Source organism: Chiloscyllium plagiosum, unplaced genomic scaffold, assembly GCF_037043375.1.
Source record: "Chiloscyllium plagiosum isolate Xiang-an unplaced genomic scaffold, Cpla_swu_hap1 HiC_scaffold_35, whole genome shotgun sequence".
NCBI classification, from domain to species: domain Eukaryota; kingdom Metazoa; phylum Chordata; class Chondrichthyes; order Orectolobiformes; family Hemiscylliidae; genus Chiloscyllium; species Chiloscyllium plagiosum.
The window spans coordinates 10,233,529-10,251,302 of record NW_028270173.1 but is presented as its reverse complement, the minus strand read 5'-3'; the positions used below and the strand labels follow the sequence as shown (position 1 = coordinate 10,251,302).

Below are 17,774 nucleotides of genomic sequence, written 5' to 3'. Positions count from 1 at the left end.
AGTCATCTTGACTGTTATATTAAGTCCTTTCAGCTAAGTCATTGATATGAAAGTACATTAATTCTGATAAAGCAACAATCCTGCCTTCAATCTGTTCTGACAATCATAGCAAGAAGCCAGTAGGGAGAGAAAGTACTGAAGTCCCAACAGTTGACATTGTTTACAACTGTGCTACCATTACGTTTTCAGGAATGAGAAAGTATTCGAAGCATAATGCAGATCTGTTAGCAAGTTAGTGAGATGAGAAAGGTTCACATTTCAGATATAACCTTTCATAAAACTGGATACTGCAGAATAAGCAAATACTTTGTTGTTTACAAGGAAAGGGCTTAACTGCATTATCTCTCAGTGTTCCCAAACATTAATGCCTTCCCTATAATGATGTGGTTGCAGATTCATTTTCATTTCTGCTTTTTGCATCATCCAATTGAAGGGAAAGCTACGAAGCTGGAAGAATTAAAATTGGAGCAGCACAGGAGAGCAGAACTGGACATACACTAATCATTCATGAGATGTCTGATTAACGGGTAAAGCTAGGAAATACTACTCATCACTAGTTATTCTTGATGATGTGAAGATGGGCCAGCTCGAACCACATAGTGTATTCTACTCACAATGCTATTCATTTCTGATTGTCAGAATGCAAAGGTTTAATGTTGCACTTAAGATCAACTCATCTCTTATGTCTGGGGATGTTTTAAATCTTTTTCTTACATCTTGGTAATTTTTAAGTCCTAGTAGTTTTTAGTCTCAGTATTTTATGTGTATTAATATTTCATGATTTTTTTATGCTTATATAGTCAAGTGTAGATGGTTCTTGGCAATCCTGAATGTAGAGACAGAGAAAAGATCACATCAGTGCACTCCTTGTGATTAAAGAACAACGGTCAAAAACATCTTTTCCTGCCTTTTGTTCAAAGACAAGGTTAGCCACGTATCATTGCATGTAATTGGTGTTTGGGCTCGACGAGATAAGATCTGAGACTGTTTATCTTTGAGAAGGCCTTGGACAGTATGTACTGAAGCTGTTTATTTTTGTTGAGGGCTGAACTTTTATGAACTTTTGCAAAAACGCTCTTGAGAAAGCCACAGGATGGGAAGGGCAAAGGCAAGTATGACTAGAACATAGAACTTGACGTGTTTGTTGATAGAGTTCCAGTTGGAATGCCATGCTTCGAGTTAGACCCCATCAACCACCCCCTGAGAAAAGGAACAGGAAATAACATCATCACAGGAAATTACATCACCAATCCAAAGAAACACAAACATATAAATAGAAAGCAAGAATTTTCAGCATTGCTTCGCCTGAGGCCAACTGAAGATGTTACCTAGTAAGGTAACGAAATGCCTGGAAATGAAACCTGCAGCTCAGCAGGCAAACCTACATCCAAAACCTCAACCTGAGCTTCTCAAAACTCGCTAAGACTTTCACTGTCTACCCTATCTAATCCTCTGATCATCTTGTATGTCTCTATCAAATCTCCTCTTCGCCTTCTTCTTTCCAATGAGAACAGACCCAAGTCTCTCAGCCTTTCCTCATATGACCTTCCCTCCAGACCATGCAACATTCTGGTAAATCTCCTCTGCACTTTTCCAATGCTTCCACATCCTTCCTGCGATGGGGTGACCAAGTGTGGCCGCACCAGCGTTTTGTATAGTTGCAGCATGACATTACGGCTCTGGAATTCAATCCCTCCACCAATGAAACCGAACACACCATATGCCTTCTTAACAGCACTATCAACCTGAGTGGCAATGTTCAGGGATCTACGTACATGGACTCCAAGATCACTCTGCACATCCACACTACCAAGAATCTTTCCATTGACCCAGTATTCTGCCTTCCTGTTATTCTTCCCAAAGAGAATCACCTCACATTTATCTGCATTGAACTCCATTTGCCAGCTCTCAGCCCAATTCCACAGTTTATCCAGGTCCCCCTGCAATCTGCAACATTCTTCCACACTGTCCATTACTCCACCAACTTTATCGTCATCTGTAAACTTAATAAACCATCCACCTGTGCCTGTGTCTAAGTCATTTATCAAAATGACAAACAGCTGTGGTCCTAAAACAGATCTTTATGGTACACCACTGGTAACCAGACTCCAGGTTGAATATTTTCCATCAACCACCACTCGCTGTCTTCTTACAGAGAGCCAGTTGCTAAATCACCCTCAATTCCATGCCTCTGCATTACCTCCAACAGCCTATCATGTGGAACATTATCAAAGGCTTTACTGAAGTCCATGTACACCACGTCAACTGCCCTACCTCATCTACATGCTTGGTCACCTTCTCAAAAAAACTCAATGAGGTTTGTGAGACATGACCTGCCCTTGGCAAAACCATGTTGACTATCTGCAATCAAATTGTAGCTTGCTAGATGATTATAAATCTTATCTTTTTTAATCCTTTCCAAAACTTTTCCTACAACAGACATAAGGCTCACTGGTCTATAATTACCTGGGTCATCTCTACTGCCCTTCTTGAACAAGGGCACAACATTTGCAATCCTCCAGTCCTCTGGGACTAAACCTGTAGACTATGACAAATCAAAGATCAAAGCCAAAGGCTCCAAAACCTCCTCCCTAGCTTCCCAGAGAATCCTTGGATAAATCCCATCTGGCCCAGGGGACTTGTCCACTTTACTCCTTCTAGAATTGATAACACCTCTTCCTTACTAACCTTGATCCTTTCTAGTCTAATATCTCATATCTCATTCTTCTCCTCTACAACATTCTCCTTGTCCTGAGTGAAAACCGATGAGAAATATTTGTTTTGCACTTCTCCGATCACAGGGTCCACACACAACTTCCCACTTCTATCTTGACTGTCCCTAACCCTACCCAAGTCATCCTTTTATTCCTCACACATCTATAGAAAGCTTTAGGGTTCTCCTTTATTCTATTTGCTGAAGACTGCTCGTGTCCGCTCTTTGCTCGTCTTAACACTCTCTTTAAATCCTTCCTAGCTGATCTGTAACTCTCCATCGCCTCATCTGGACCATCTTGCCTCATCAACACATAAGCCTCCTTCTTCCGCTTAACAAGAGATGTCATTTCTGTCATAAACCACGGTTCCCTTAGCCTTATCACTTTCTCCCTGCCTGATAGGGACATACCTATCAAGGACACGCAATATCTGTTCCTTAAACCAGCTCCACATTTCGATTGTCCCCATCCCCTGCATTTTGCTACCCCATTCTGTGCATTCTAAATCTTGCCTAAGCACATTATAATTGCCCTTGCCCCATTGTGACGCTTGACCTTTGGCATGTACCTATCCCTTTCCATGGCTAAACTAAATGTAACTGAATTATGGTCACTCTCTCCAAAGTGCTCACCTATCACTGAATCAAACACCTGATCTTGTTCATTACCGAGCACCAGACCCAGTGTGACTTCCCCTCTTGTCTGCCCTTTGACATACTGTGTCAGGAAACCCTCCTGCACACATTGGACAAAAACTGATCCATCCAACGTGCTAGAGTTATAGCATTTCCAGTCAACATTGGGGAAGTTAAAGTCCCCCATAATGACCATCCTGTTCCTTTCACTCCTACACAGAATCATTTTGATAATCCTCTCCTTCACCTCCCTGGAACTCTGCGGAGGCCTATAAAAAACTCCAAGCAGTGTGACCTCTCCTTTCCTCGTTCTAACCTCAGCCCATGCTACCTCACTAGACGAGTCCTCGGCAAAAGTTCTTTCAGCCACCGTTATACAGCCCTTGACTAACAAGGCCACACCTCCCCCTCTTTTACCGCCTTGCCTGTTCTTAATGAAAGATCTAAACCCTGGAACCTACAACATCTATTCCTGACCTTGCTCTATCCATGTCTCTGAAATGGCCACAACATCAAAGTTCCAGGTACCTATCCATGCTGAAAGCTCACCTACCTTATTTTGGATACTTCTGGCGTTGAAGTAGACATGCTTCAAACCAGCTTGCTGTCTGACAGCACATTCCTGTGACCATGAAATCCTGTCCATGTCCTCCCTACTCACGTCCTCCTGTGCACTGCAACTACACCTCAGGTTCCCATCCCCTTGCTGAGCTAGTTTAAACCCACCCGAATAGCACCAGCAAATTTCCCACCCAGGATATTAGTACCCCTCTGGTTCAAGTGAAGACCATCCTATTTGTAGAGGTCCCACCTTCCCCAGAATGAGCCTCAATTATCCATGTACCTGAAACCCTCCCTCCTGCACCATCCCTGCAACCACATGTCCAGCTGATATCTCTCCATCTTCCTTACCTCGCTATCACGTGGCACGGGTAACAAACCAGAGGTAACAACTCTGTTTGTTTTAGTTCTCAGCCTCCGCCCTAGCTCCCTGAAATCCTGCCTTACATCCCTATTCTCTTCCTATGTCGTTGGTACCTACATGGACTACGGCTTGGGGTTGGTCACCCTCTCACTTCACCCTACCTGACAACACCCTCAGAAGAGAAGAGATTTGGATGAATATACATGTGGAGAAAGTGAGGTCTGCAGATGCTGGAGATCAAAGTTGAAACTTTATTGCTGGAACAGCACAGCAGGTCAGGCAGCATCCAGGGAACAGGAGATTCGACGTTTCGGGCACAGGCCCTTCTTCAGGAATGAGCAGAGAGTGTTCAGCAGGAGAAGATAAAAGGTAGGGAGGAGGGACTTGGAGGAGGGGAATATACATGTGCCACTGTTGTCTGACATTTCAAAATGGTGTGAGTATCTATCTGAATGACATACTTCATACAAACATCAACAACATGAGAGGGTCAGTGTGATTGATCTCAGGGAGGAACAGTCTGAATAATGACTGAAACCTGACAAGTTGTTGTTTGGTGGATTGATCATCTGAGGATGGGCTCTTGCACACAGGAAGCTGCTTGTACTGAGCAGCTATATTTAATAAGTGAGTCTGATGACACCATGTACACACAGATACTGTGCCATTGTGTAGCCAGAGTAAGACCAGGACGAGAACAGTGTAGCTCAGGTACAGAAAGGGTTCTACACTCTGATGTGCAAAAGTAACATTTAAATTTCAAGACTTCCCCACTCTTCCATCAACCAGTCAGAGTTAAAATAAATGCAAACCTTAACTTAGAACATACAACATTGAAAAGTACAGCACAGAACAGGCCCTTCGGCCCACGATGTTGTACTGAGGATTAATCCTAATCTAAAATAAAATAACCTAACCTATGCACCCCTCAATTCACTGCTGTCCATGTGCATGTTCAGCAGTCACTTAAATGTCCCTAATGACTCTGCTTCCACCACCACCGCTGGCTATGCCTTCGATACGTTCACAACTCTCTGCATAGAAAACCTACCTCTGACAGCTCCTCTATGCCTTCCTCCTAATATCTTAAAACTATGACCCCTCATGCAGTCAATCCTGGGGAAAAGTCTCTATCCATGCCTCTCATTACCTTGTACACATTGATCAGGTCACCTCTCTTCTTCCTTCCCTCCAGAGACAAAAGTCCAAGATTAGTCAACTTCTCTTCATAAGCCAAGCCCTCCAGTCCAGGCAGCATCCTGGCAAACCTTCTTTACACCCTCTTCAAAGCCTCTGTTTCTTTCCAATAATAGGGTGACCAGAACTGGACACAATATTCCAAGTGTGGTCTCACCAGGGTTTTGTAGAGCTGTAGCAAAACCTCATGGCTCTTAAACTCGATTTCCCTGCTAATGAAAGCCAAAACACCATATGCTTTCTTCACAACCCTATCCACTTGGGTGGTAACTTTGAGGGATCAATTCATTTGAACACCAAGATCCATCTGTTCCTCCACACTGCGTTGAATCCTGTCTTTAATCCTTTATTCAGCATTCAAGTTTGACCTTCCAAAATGCATCACTTTGCATTTATCCAGGTTGAACTCCATCTGCCATTTCTCAGCCCAGCTCTGCATGCTGTCAATGTCGCGCTGCAGCCTGTAATGGCCCACGATACTATCAACAGCACCTCCAACCTTTCTGTCATTGGCAAATTTATAACCCAACCCTCAACCTCCTCATCCAAGTCATTTATAAAAACTACAAAGAGCAGAGGCCCAAGGACAGAGCCCTGTGGGACACCACTGACCTCCATGCAGAATACTTTCCATCTCCAACCATTCTCTGCCTTCTGTCAGCCAACCAATTCTGAATCCAGAGAGCCAAATCTCCCTATATCCCATACCTCCTGAATGAGCCTACCATGGGGAACCTTATCAAATGCCTTGCTGAAGTCCTTATACACCACATCCACTGCTTGACCTTCATCGACCTGTCTTGTCACCTCCTCAAAGAACTGCCCCTTACAAAGCCATGCTGACTGCTTTTAATCATGCTATGCTTTTCCAAATAGTCATAAATCCTATCCCTCAGCATTCTTTCCAAAACCTTGCTAACCACAACCTCTTTCAGTATAAGATCAAATGCTCAAAATGGCGACTGGTTTGCTGTCCTTATAAATGTAAATAAGATAATAAGAAGTAGGAGCAGAAAGAGACCATTTGCCCACTGTATCTGCTCTGCCATTTATTGGTCCATGGTTGATCTGAGAATCCATAATTACATTTTCCTACCTTATCCCCAGAACTGATTGAAATCAGTTTCGTCATTAAATATACTCCGTAGAATCACATAAATGTTACAATGCAGAAGGACAAGCAGGAGGCTGGAAGAACAGAGCACGTCAAGGAGCATGAGGAGGTGGAGAAGTCTACGTTTCAGGTAGACTTCTCCTTCTTCCGTCCTGAAAGGGTTACACCAGAAACATTGACTTCTCCACCTCCTGATGCTGCCTGGTCTGCTGCGTTCTTCCAGCGTCCTGCTTGTCTACCTTGAATTCCAGCATCTGCAGATTTGTTTTGTTTCTAACAGTGCAGGAGGAGGCCATTTGAGCCATCACGACAGCACTGGCTCATGACATAAACACTAATAGCTCGGCCAATCTCCTGCTTTGTTCACCATATCCTTGCATAATATTTTCAACCAAAAGAAATCATCCAATGCCCTTCTGAATGCCTCAGTTGAACTTTGCCCCACCAAATTTCCAGGCAGTGCATTCCATACCCTAGCCACTTGCAGTGTCAAAAAAAACCTTTCTCTCACATCATCCTTGCTTCGGTTTCAGATCACTTTACATCTCTCGTTCTTGTTCATTGTACAAAATGGCACATTTTCTCCCTGTCCAATCTGTCTAGTGCACTCACAATTATGGAAACATCTATCAGATCCCATCTCAGCCTTCTTTTCTCCAATGAGAAAACTGGCCACAGTATTTTGTATGCAATGTATGGAATTCACTGTCACAGAATTCTGTGGAGGCCAGATCATTTAAGATGGATAGATAGGTTCTTGAGTATCAAGGTGTTTTAAAAAATTCTCAAGGTCAGGTTCGCAGGAGAGTAGTCTGACACAGAACAAACGACCAAGAGGCGAGTCTGCTAGAATATGGGCATTTTATTCCCCGCAGCGTCGCCAGAACGGGTCTGGCTTATACTCACTCTACATGTTACCAAAACTGGGAGCCGTCAGTTCTCGTAGAGCGGTTGCCAACAACCCACGCTCGGCGGTTAAACGTAACCCCGGAGCAGACTCACCGAACTGGAGACTTTTCCAGCTGATATACTCTTTTCCAGATATAAACATTCATGTGAACAGCAGAGCAAGGCTAAAAAACACATTCCATTCTGGTTACATACAGATAAGAAGATTCACACGGGACTAAGCAACACCTCCATTCCGGTTAGATTCACACATGTATTGGGACATAATTTTTAACCGTTTCACCACATTCCACTGCTTGGAATTTTACACCACATTCCACTGCTTGGCCCAATACATGTGTTACATTATGATTCACACATGTATTGGGACATAATTTTACACCACATTCCACTGCTTGGCCCAATACATGTGTTACATTATGATTCACACATGTATTGGGACATAATTTTACACCACATTCCACTGCTTGGCCCAATACATGTGTTACATTATGCTTAATTCAGTTCAATTCGTTTCAGTTAATTTCAGTTCAGTCAATTCAGTGTAATTCAATTCAGCTCAGTTCAGGTCTGTTCAGTTCAATTCAATTGTGTTCAATTCAGTTCCGTCCATTTCAATTCAATTTAGCTCAGTTCCATTTTGTTCCGTTCAATTTGATTCACTTCAGTTCCACTCAGTTCAGTTCAGTTCAATCCCATTCAATTCTGTTAACTCCGCTTCAGCTTTTTGGACATGCCCACATCCTCCGCTGTACCCCAGGCAAGGGGTTCTTCGGCAGGACTGGGATCCTTTCTCAAACAAACTGCCACGTACATGCCCACATCCATGCCATCCCGGGACGGTCGGGACCTCCACAGTTTGTTCTTCTGGTTTCTTAGTCTTTTTCCAAAACATTGTTCTGTATCAAAATCTCTCCTCAATTGCGATTGATCCTGCCGACTACGCCAAATGTTTTAAAAAATTCTCAAGGTCAGGTTCGCAGGAGAGTAGTCTGACACAGAACAAACGACCAAGAGGCGAGTCTGCTAGAATATGGGCATTTTATTCCCCGCAGCGTCGCCAGAACGGGTCTGGCTTATACTCACTCTACATGTTACCAAAACTGGGAGCCGTCAGTTCTCGTAGAGCGGTTGCCAACAACCCACGCTCGGCGGTTAAACGTAACCCCGGAGCAGACTCACCGAACTGGAGACTTTTCCAGCTGATATACTCTTTTCCAGATATAAACATTCATGTGAACAGCAGAGCAAGGCTAAAAAACACATTCCATTCTGGTTACATACAGATAAGAAGATTCACACGGGACTAAGCAACACCTCCATTCCGGTTAGATTCACACATGTATTGGGACATAATTTTTAACCGTTTCACCACATTCCACTGCTTGGAATTTTACACCACACAAGGGGACGAAGGGTTATGGGGAAAAAGCTGGAGATAGGGGTTGAGAAACTTCTCAGCCAAGACTGAATGGCAGAGAAGACTTGATTGGCTGAATGGCCTAATTTCTGCTCCTATATCTTACGGTGTTATAGTTTTCCATCTATCCTCATTACTGAGGTTCCTCACCCTGGAACTATTCTGCTTCTGCACTCTCTCCAGTGCCTTCACAGAGTCATAGTGATGTACAGCACGGAAACATACCCCTGGGTCCAACTTGCTCATGCCGACCAGATAGCCGAACTTAATTTATTCCTATTTGCCAGCATTTGGCCCATATCCCACCAAACCCTTCCTATTCAAATACCCATCCAGATGTCTTTTAAATATTGTAATTATTCCAGCTTCTACCACTTCCTCTGACAGCTCATTCCATACACGCACCTCCCTCTGTGTGAAAATGTTGCCCCATAGGTCCCTTTTTATAACTTTCCTCTCTCACCTTAAACCTATGCCCTCTAGTTCTGAACTCCCTGACCCCAGGGAAAAGACCTTGTCTATTTACCCTATCCATGCCCCTCATGATTTTATAAACCTCTAAAAGCTCACCCCTCAGCCTCCAATACTCCAGGGGAAACAGCCCTAGCCTGTTTAGCTTCTCCCTGTAGCTCAGATCCTCCAACCCTGGCAATATCCTTGTAAATCCTTTCTGAACCCTTTCAAGTTTCACAACATCTTTCCGATAGGAAGACCAGAATTGCACGCAATATTCCAACAGTGGCCTAACCAGTGTCTGAGGAAAGGTCCCTGGACTCGAAAAGTGAACTGTTTTTCTCTCCACAGATGCTATCAGACCTGGTGAGTTTCTCCAGCAATTTCTGCTTTTGTTTCAGATTTCAAACATTCATTTTTTTTTAATCCCCAAAATCAAGTGCCTTTAAGGGATATAAGAGCCTGATGATTGCTTTGCATTATTTTTTGTTGGTTGCACACCCTGTCCACCTGTAACATACTTGCCCATGCTTCAAGTTGGTGGTTCCTGTAAATACAGCCAACGTCAGGACCAATTTGCTGACGGATGGGCAGCTGACACGCACGCGCAGAACTGTTGTAGTTCCTCCGAGCGCCGCCTCTTCGTTTCTCAGGCGAAAGGAACTACAACCCCCAGAATGCATAGCGTCCAGAGAGGCACGCCTGCTACAGAAGGTTTGCATTTCGTGTTGCTGCTGCTGTTTAAAGGAATTCGCGACAATACGATTAAAAATGGTCTGACTGATCATTGATGGTGAGTGAGCGCTTTCTGTTTGTCAGACAAATAATTATGAGTTAGGAGCTGGAAGTACTGAAAAGCAAACTGAAAGATTAGGGCGTTGGCTACAGGGATCATGTTGGTTAAAGGTCAGATCGTGTACTTCATGAGATAGTTATGTATTTCCTGAACCTCAGATTCTTTCAAAAACGTTATTTAGCCTATTGCAGGAAGACCTTTAAAAGAATAAAACAGGAATTGCTGGAGAAACTCAACAAGTCGAGCTGCATCTGTGGAGAGAACGCAGAGTTAACGTTTCAAGTCCAGTAAACCTTTAAAACCGATAGTTCCTAGGAACAAGCAGTATTTACGCTGATGGTAGGGGATTGGTGGGTGCGCACAGAGAGACCAGAGAGAGCGAGGCAGATAAAGGATAGCTGATAGTAAGTGAAGGAAGAAGAAAGATATGGTACTAGGGCCAATCAGCTGGTGAAAAAGGGATTGGCTGTGCTGAAAACAGACCATGTCATGAGAGGGCCAGGGATGTAGGTGTGGTAAATAACATGGAAGAAGTGGTTCAGGCTTAAAAATTATTGAACCCATCCCTGAGTCCTGAAGGCGACAGGGCCTCCAAATGGAAGATTTGATGCTGTACTTCCAGCTTGCACTGAACTTTACTGGATTACTGCAACAGGCCCTAGAGAGGAACATTGGTGAGAGAATATGGTAAATTGTTGAAGTGGCAGGTAAACTTCAGGGTCATTGGTATGGATGGAATATTGATATTCAGCAAAGCAGCCACCCAGTCTGCATTCCATCTGCTAATATAGAGGGGACCTTTTAAAAGGATTAATTGCTGTATTATGTTGACATTGCCATTGCTGCCACTAACAGACAAGACACATGTAGATGCTACAAGAGTGGGTCAGAAACTGGAAATTCTGCACTGAATAACACACCATCTACAAGATACAGGTCAGGAGTGTGATGAATTATTCTCCACTTGCCTGAATGAATATGGCTCCAACTTAAAAAGCTAGTCCCCATCCGAGATAAAACAGCCTCATGGGTGGCACTGTGGTTCAGTGGTTAGCACTGCTGCCTCACAGCACCAGGGTCCCAGGTTTGGCCTCGGGCGACTGTCTGTGTGGAGTTAGCACATTCTCCCCGTGTCTGCGTGGGTTTCCTCTGGGTGCTCCGGTTTCCTCTCACAGTCCAAAGATGTGCGGGTCAGGTGAATTGGCTATGCCTAAATGAATAATATTAGTGTCCAATTTCTTTTGTCCCATTTTTAAAATGTGACTGAATTTGTGCTGTTCCAGATTCAGTACAGAGTTTTACTGTGTTCCTTTCACGTTTTAATTTGCAGTTTGGAAAGTTTTTCATTTCTATTGGGTTGTGTTAACAATCCATTCTTTGTAAGGTAGTGTAGCACAGAGAACCTTTTTTATTTATCGTCTTGTGGATGTGACCATTGTTGGTATTTGTTCTTTCCTAATTGCCTATGACCTGTGGCTTGCTTGGCATTTCAGAGGGCATTTAAGTGTTAGACCGTATTGCTGGGCTTTGGAGTGACAAGTAGGACAAACCAGGCAAGGATGGCAGATTTCCTTCCCTTAAGCTATGTTTGTGTCCCAGTCAATGATCATCACCATGACTGAGACTAGCTTTGAAATTCAGATTTATGGGATTTAAACCCCACCAGCTATTGTGGTGGGATTTGAACTGGATTACCAGCAACATTGCCTCTAACTTTCTGACTGGCTGCATGTGGCAGCAACTTCTAGAACCATACAGTTTAGAGGGAATGTTGATTTACCAATCCAGTGATATTACCACAACACTAATATCTCCTTATTATGCTGTTATGCAAGCAGTGTACAGCCTTGAGTTTTAGAGTTATTTGTTGCTGAGTTTTGATCTTTGATAATTGACTGATCCAATTACACAGGAAGCAGAGATTATTTATTCAAAAAGTAATGAAACTCAAGAATTTTTACATGGTGACTGAGATGTCAGTTGTGCAAGACCCTGTTTGAGCCCTGTTTCTGGAAGATAGACTTAAAAACTAGGCTGGAACAGGTCTCGTAGAAGTGAAAGGAGTGCACTAAGATAATTCTCAACCAACCTGTTCCTTTGGTTGAGGTTTCTTTTTGATGCTCTGAAAATATTTCAAGGACTGAAGTAGACACTCAGTAATCCCATCATGAAGCCATTTTTGTGTAAGCATGGGGGAATATAGCTTTAAATTGAGGGGTGATAGATATAGGACAGATGTGAGAGAGAATTTTTTTTACTCTGAGTAGTAGGGGTGTTGAACGAATTGTCTGTAACAGTAGTAGACTGGCCAACTTTAAAGGCATTTAAATGGTTATTGGATAGACATATGGATGAAAATGGAAAAGTGTAGCATAGATATGCTTCAGATTGGTGCAACATTGAGGGCTGAAGGGCCTGTACTGCGCTGTAATGTTCTATGTTCCTGCATTGTCATTACTTCATAAATTTCAACTTAAACTCATCTGAAATTCTGGTGCATATATCCTGTTTAGATTATGCCTTCTGATCTACATTGGCAGAATGACTAACACTACCATAAGCTCATTGATGTTAAATAGATCTATGGTCTTGCAACAACCCCCACCCCAAAAAATTCAAATCATTCTCTTGTACCTTCTCCATCCATATAAATCCTGTTGACTGTCCAAAGCCATACATAAGACAATGCAGCTATGAGATGAAATAAACTCCATTTGCCTGGTTAAATGCAGCTCCAACAAATTGCCAAGTACTTAATATCACCGAACTGAAGGTAAAGCTGCTAATGATGGATTGTTTAAGATTGGAGAAGGCAAACAAAGTAGAATGGGAAAAACTCAGATTTGAGGCTTTCATTTGATCATGGGACATCTCAGTAGCAGGTAAACTAAAGTTTATTGCTCATCTCTAAATCCTTCTGAGGTCGTGACTGCACCTTCTACAAGGAACACTGTATAACTTACTGAGGCTTCTTCAAGTGCAATCAGTAAAGCCAAACCATCTGGAACAGCAAGGACAGCACCAACACCTACAGGTTTCCCTCCAAGTTTGAGATTATATCACCTTTCCTTCATTGCTGGAACTGTAGATCAGTATGAAATTGTTTAATCAGTTTTGGTAGTATTTTTGAAGCGCTTTAGGCTTTACCATGTTAATTCAAACTTACAACAATATATTTTTAATGTTGTCTTTTAAAGCCTGCCGCTATGTGCTGAGCAAGATTGGTAGTTTCTTATATGAAAAGGAAAGTCCATCCTCTACTGGCCAATCCAAGGCACCAGATAGCCAGGTCAAAGGTGCGTATCTTTCTTCATAGGCTACATAAGCTATATACCTTCTTGTCTGTGCATCATGCAGGGATAAAGTCTGCTGATCGCTCTATCAAATTGTTGCGATAGAGAGTCCTACTTGTGTCCTCTTGTGGGGTCAGTTAACACAGTTGGCTGCATGACTGTGCTGCACAGTGATACCAACAGTGAATGTTCAATTCTCTGTATCCTCCAGGTCACCACGACCCTGCCTTCTCAACTTAACTCCTCACACCCACCTGAGATGTGGTGACCCTCTGGTTACACACACCATCAATTCTCTCTCTCTTTCTCTCTAATGAGAAAACGGCCTATGGTTCTCTGGGACTATGGCAATTTTCACTTTGGTCACCTATTGTTTCCAGGGAGTTGTTAATTTAATGAATTTCTCTACAGAACTGTTACAAAACTGTTGCTAAAGCGGTGACTTTTTCTCTCTGCAAAGACAGATAAGCAATTCTGAACAGCCAGGGAACAAGATATAGATAATGGTCACAGAAATTGTGTTCCCAGGACAAAGGTCACTCCACTGACGTCAGGAGGTCATCTGAGAGGTTGTACACCCAATATTTAAGTCAGCACGTGGAAAACTGATGAATGGTTCTGGGACATGAACAGACTGAAATAAACTAACCAAAAATCTTGGGATCCTCTCCTATGTTCATTGGATAGAAGAATTTGAAAAGGTGATTGACATAGGATAAACTATGGGCCCCAGAAAGGAAATGTGTTTATAAAATCCTTATTTGGAGGTGGGGCTTGTCAGGTAGCTGCTGCCTTTAGGTGAAAGATGGAAGAAGACCAAGGGAATAGATTCTAACACTTTAGCTAGAGAGTGGGATGCTGCATTCACAAGCTGCTGGGATCAACACACTGTACCAACCATCCTTTCATCCTCTATCTATAAGCAGTCAGTTATCACACTGTGTATACTTTTTCTGCCTAAAAGCTAATGTACCTTAAAATTACTCAGTTGACTACTTATTTTGAGTATCTGTGGTCACGGAATCCTCAATCTTCCTGTTGAATCGCACACCCAGTCATTACAAATAGAACATACCAATAAAACTGGACTCAGCTGTGATACTTCTATATTTAAACAATTGTCATTATTCCTTCCATTTTGGGATTTAGACTACAGTTACCCAAGACAGGCAGAAGACTATTTTAAAGTCACTTTTGGGTGGTTTAAATTGTTAAGCAGCAGTTTAGATTTGGTACATTAATTCAACATACAGCCAAACTACTCGTGACAATTACCAATAGTTGAGAAAAAGCAGATATTGGTAGACAAAGTGTTGATCTCATTTAAGTTGTAAAGGCAACATCTTGTTCCCTAGCTGAAGTGTTAGGAAATTCTTCCTCGAATCTTTCTTGTCCTCTTCTGGTCCATTTTCCACCTGACTGAGTACTTGTTGATATACCTTATTTGTAGGGGCTGGTGGTTCGTGTTGTGTCAATCACCCATTTAAATTCTTCTGTCTAATGAACAAAGGATAGTTAGTTCCAGTGCATGGTTTACATTATGCCAGAAACATCATCTTTGCATAGATAACAGGGTACCCTTGGCTCTATCTCACCAACTTCCAGTGTCAACGTGGAAACCTGACCTAAATGGCTTGTACATGCCCAGGAACTATTTTTACCGTTAACTGTTTATACCATTGTAGAGAGAATGCTGTATCAGTGACTTTCATAAATTCTTTACTATGCAGAGTTTATTAAGACCATCCGCTTACTGAGCACCTCTGTAGCCTTGAGGATCTTAACATAGAATCCTTACAGTATGGAAGCAGGCCATTCTGTCCATTGAGTCCACACTGACCCTCTAAAGAGCATCCCCCCCCGCCCCATCTTATTCCTGAAACTCTGCATTTCCCATGGTTAACCCACCATTCCTGAAGAAGGGCTAATGCCCGAAACGTCGATTCTCCTGTTCCCTAGATGCTGCCTGACCTGCTGCGCTTTTCCAGCAACACATTTCCATCCATAATCCACCTAACCCGCCCATCCCTGGGCATTACAGGCAATTTAGCACAGTCAATCCACCTAACCTGTAGACATTTCCTAAACTGTGATGCCCGCCACTGCTTTCTCTTTATCCATCTGTCGTAGTACTAGTAATGGGTCTGAAGCCCAGAGCTTGAGCTCCTTCATCTGACAACACGTCCATACTTGTGGTTGTCCAAAGGTTCCTGTGTGTTACAGGACACACATTTGATGGTTCCAATGTGTCCTGCCGTGCTTCTATTTATTAAACTCTTGCCTAAACATTAGGAGAAATAAATTCCACTTTGCTCTGGACAAAATAAAAATCACCAGTTACCACTTAGCTCCTTGTGCTGACATCACCTGGGTGTGTTTTAACCTTCGCCACTAATGTTTACCTTCAGGTTCTTCAAGCAAGGCTATGCTCAGGATCTCAAGATTTGAGCATATATCTTTTAACTTCACTGCAAAATACCGATGGTTCTGCAGCACCAGTGGTGCTCCTGGTACTTTAGGTCAGAGTTGATATCATGCTTGAACCATTGTTGACTGTTGCAATTTCACAATCTACCAAAAAAATAGCATTGTGGAAAAGTGAAAGTGGAGAGGAAAGCATCAGCTTGATTCAGGACATCTCTAGTGGCATCTGTGCTTCAGTGAAGGATTGATTTGACCAGATGAATGTGTGATTGTCAGTTTACACAATTGGAGCAAGAAAACAGCTCTTTTTGCATTGTTATTACACTCTTCTTCAACAGGACAGATGAACACCAAAGAAGATGGGTGAACATAGAGATTAGATGATGGAAATCGGATTGTATATTCGATTCAAGAGGATTTGGAAAAAGGCTGGAAGTGTCTAGTCAGAGGAAACTGGGTGAAGAATTCTGGGGAGAGGAGAACGATAGCTAAGAAATAAGGCTGCATGAGGTGTACACGGCTATTAGTTTGCAAAACCGTTTGGTTTCAAAAAGTGATAAGGGAAAACAAGTTTTGTATTTATATAATGCCATATTGACATTGAGTAATCCTAAAGTAATTGGAATGAGTTACTGTTCTCATATTTGCTACCATTATGCAGACTGTTTATAATCTTTACTTGTCCATTTTTTTTTCCTAGATGTAAAGTACAGTCAGATAAACTCATCACCGAATGATGACCTGTTGCCAGAGGCCCTGCCAAAATCGGGGCCTATAATTCAACAATGTGGGTCCTGAGGTTAAACGTTGCACCAGACCGGCCTATTGGCGATCTAAACTGGTGTATTATGGCAAATTCCTGACAAAGCAGACTACCATGGCAGAGAATGAAGATGTGCCCAGCAACTCACTGACTTGAGATGAGCACCTCTGAAAATATTTGCTATGTTTCAAACCTACCTGATTCAAAAATAAATCATGCTTGATGATTGAGAACTTGTCTTCAAATACAGCTGAAAAGTAACTTGCAATCCACTTCATTAACATGGAGATGTCACAGGTGTTTCACAGCAGCACCGTTGAATAAAATTTTTAACACCAAGCCATATGATGAAATATCTAGGTAGGTAAGGAAAGGTTTAGTCAAAGCTGTATCTTAATGAGTGGCTTGGGAAGGCAGTGAGGACACAGCCAGGGCAAAGAGTCTGAAAAATTGCAGGGAGTCTTGCAGCTGGCTCTGGACGTTGTGATAGATACCTTTTGGCTCAAATTGTTTTAAAATACCAAGTTTAAACTATCTGTTCAGGGATGTTATTACGTATCTCTGGAAGCAAGTGGAACTTGAACTTGGTCCCTTGGCTCAGAGGTAGGGACACTACCACTACAGAGTGAATCTAACTTGAAATCTGTTCATTTCTAGAAGTGTTAGCACACAACTGAACAGCCTTTGCCCCTTGCCATCAAAGCACCCGTGGTATTGTTCATCTGATATCAACCATACCAAATCACCTGTGTTTTCAATTAACCAATTTACATCCAATGCCCAGCAAAGACAATATGGTGTTAGTAAGTGTGAAGGAGAGGTAGGCAGGGGAGTGAAAGAAGTTTGAGAATTCTTTAGATGTTTTTAGTAAATAGCGAAGGTCATGGGTTCAAGTACTGTATAAAATCTGGGCTGACACTTCCAAGACACCAGTCAGGGAATGCTGCAGGCAATAGTGCCACTTTTGGAATAAGCCATTAAGAGGGTCTCTAACCCGCCGCCCCATCTATCAGCTGAGCAGAAATAACTCCACTGCCTATTGGAAGAGAGCAGGGAAGCTCTATCCAGTGTAGGCCTACACTTGCGCATACTACCATATCAAAATTGAATACCTGGTCATTAGTGTATTGC

General features: G+C 42.6%; 1 protein-coding gene and 1 long non-coding RNA gene across 2 annotated transcripts in view; one reads left to right on the top strand and one right to left on the bottom strand.

Annotated features, from left to right (window-relative positions):
- The first annotated feature begins 10,032 nt into the window (after positions 1 to 10,032).
- On the top strand, positions 10,033 to 16,876 carry LOC122541473 (uncharacterized). The gene is made up of 3 exons (XR_006309612.2): positions 10,033 to 10,160; positions 13,361 to 13,459; positions 16,581 to 16,876. It is a non-coding gene; the product is annotated as an uncharacterized LOC122541473 (long non-coding RNA).
- The window catches only part of tmem268 (transmembrane protein 268), a 43,430-nt gene continuing 39,900 nt past the window's right edge, over positions 14,245 to 17,774 (bottom strand). The window contains exon 10 of the mRNA XM_087979214.1: positions 14,245 to 14,953. Coding sequence (XP_087835340.1) covers positions 14,897 to 14,953 — 57 coding nt within the window. The 3' untranslated portion in view covers positions 14,245 to 14,896. The remainder of the gene's footprint in view (positions 14,954 to 17,774) is intronic.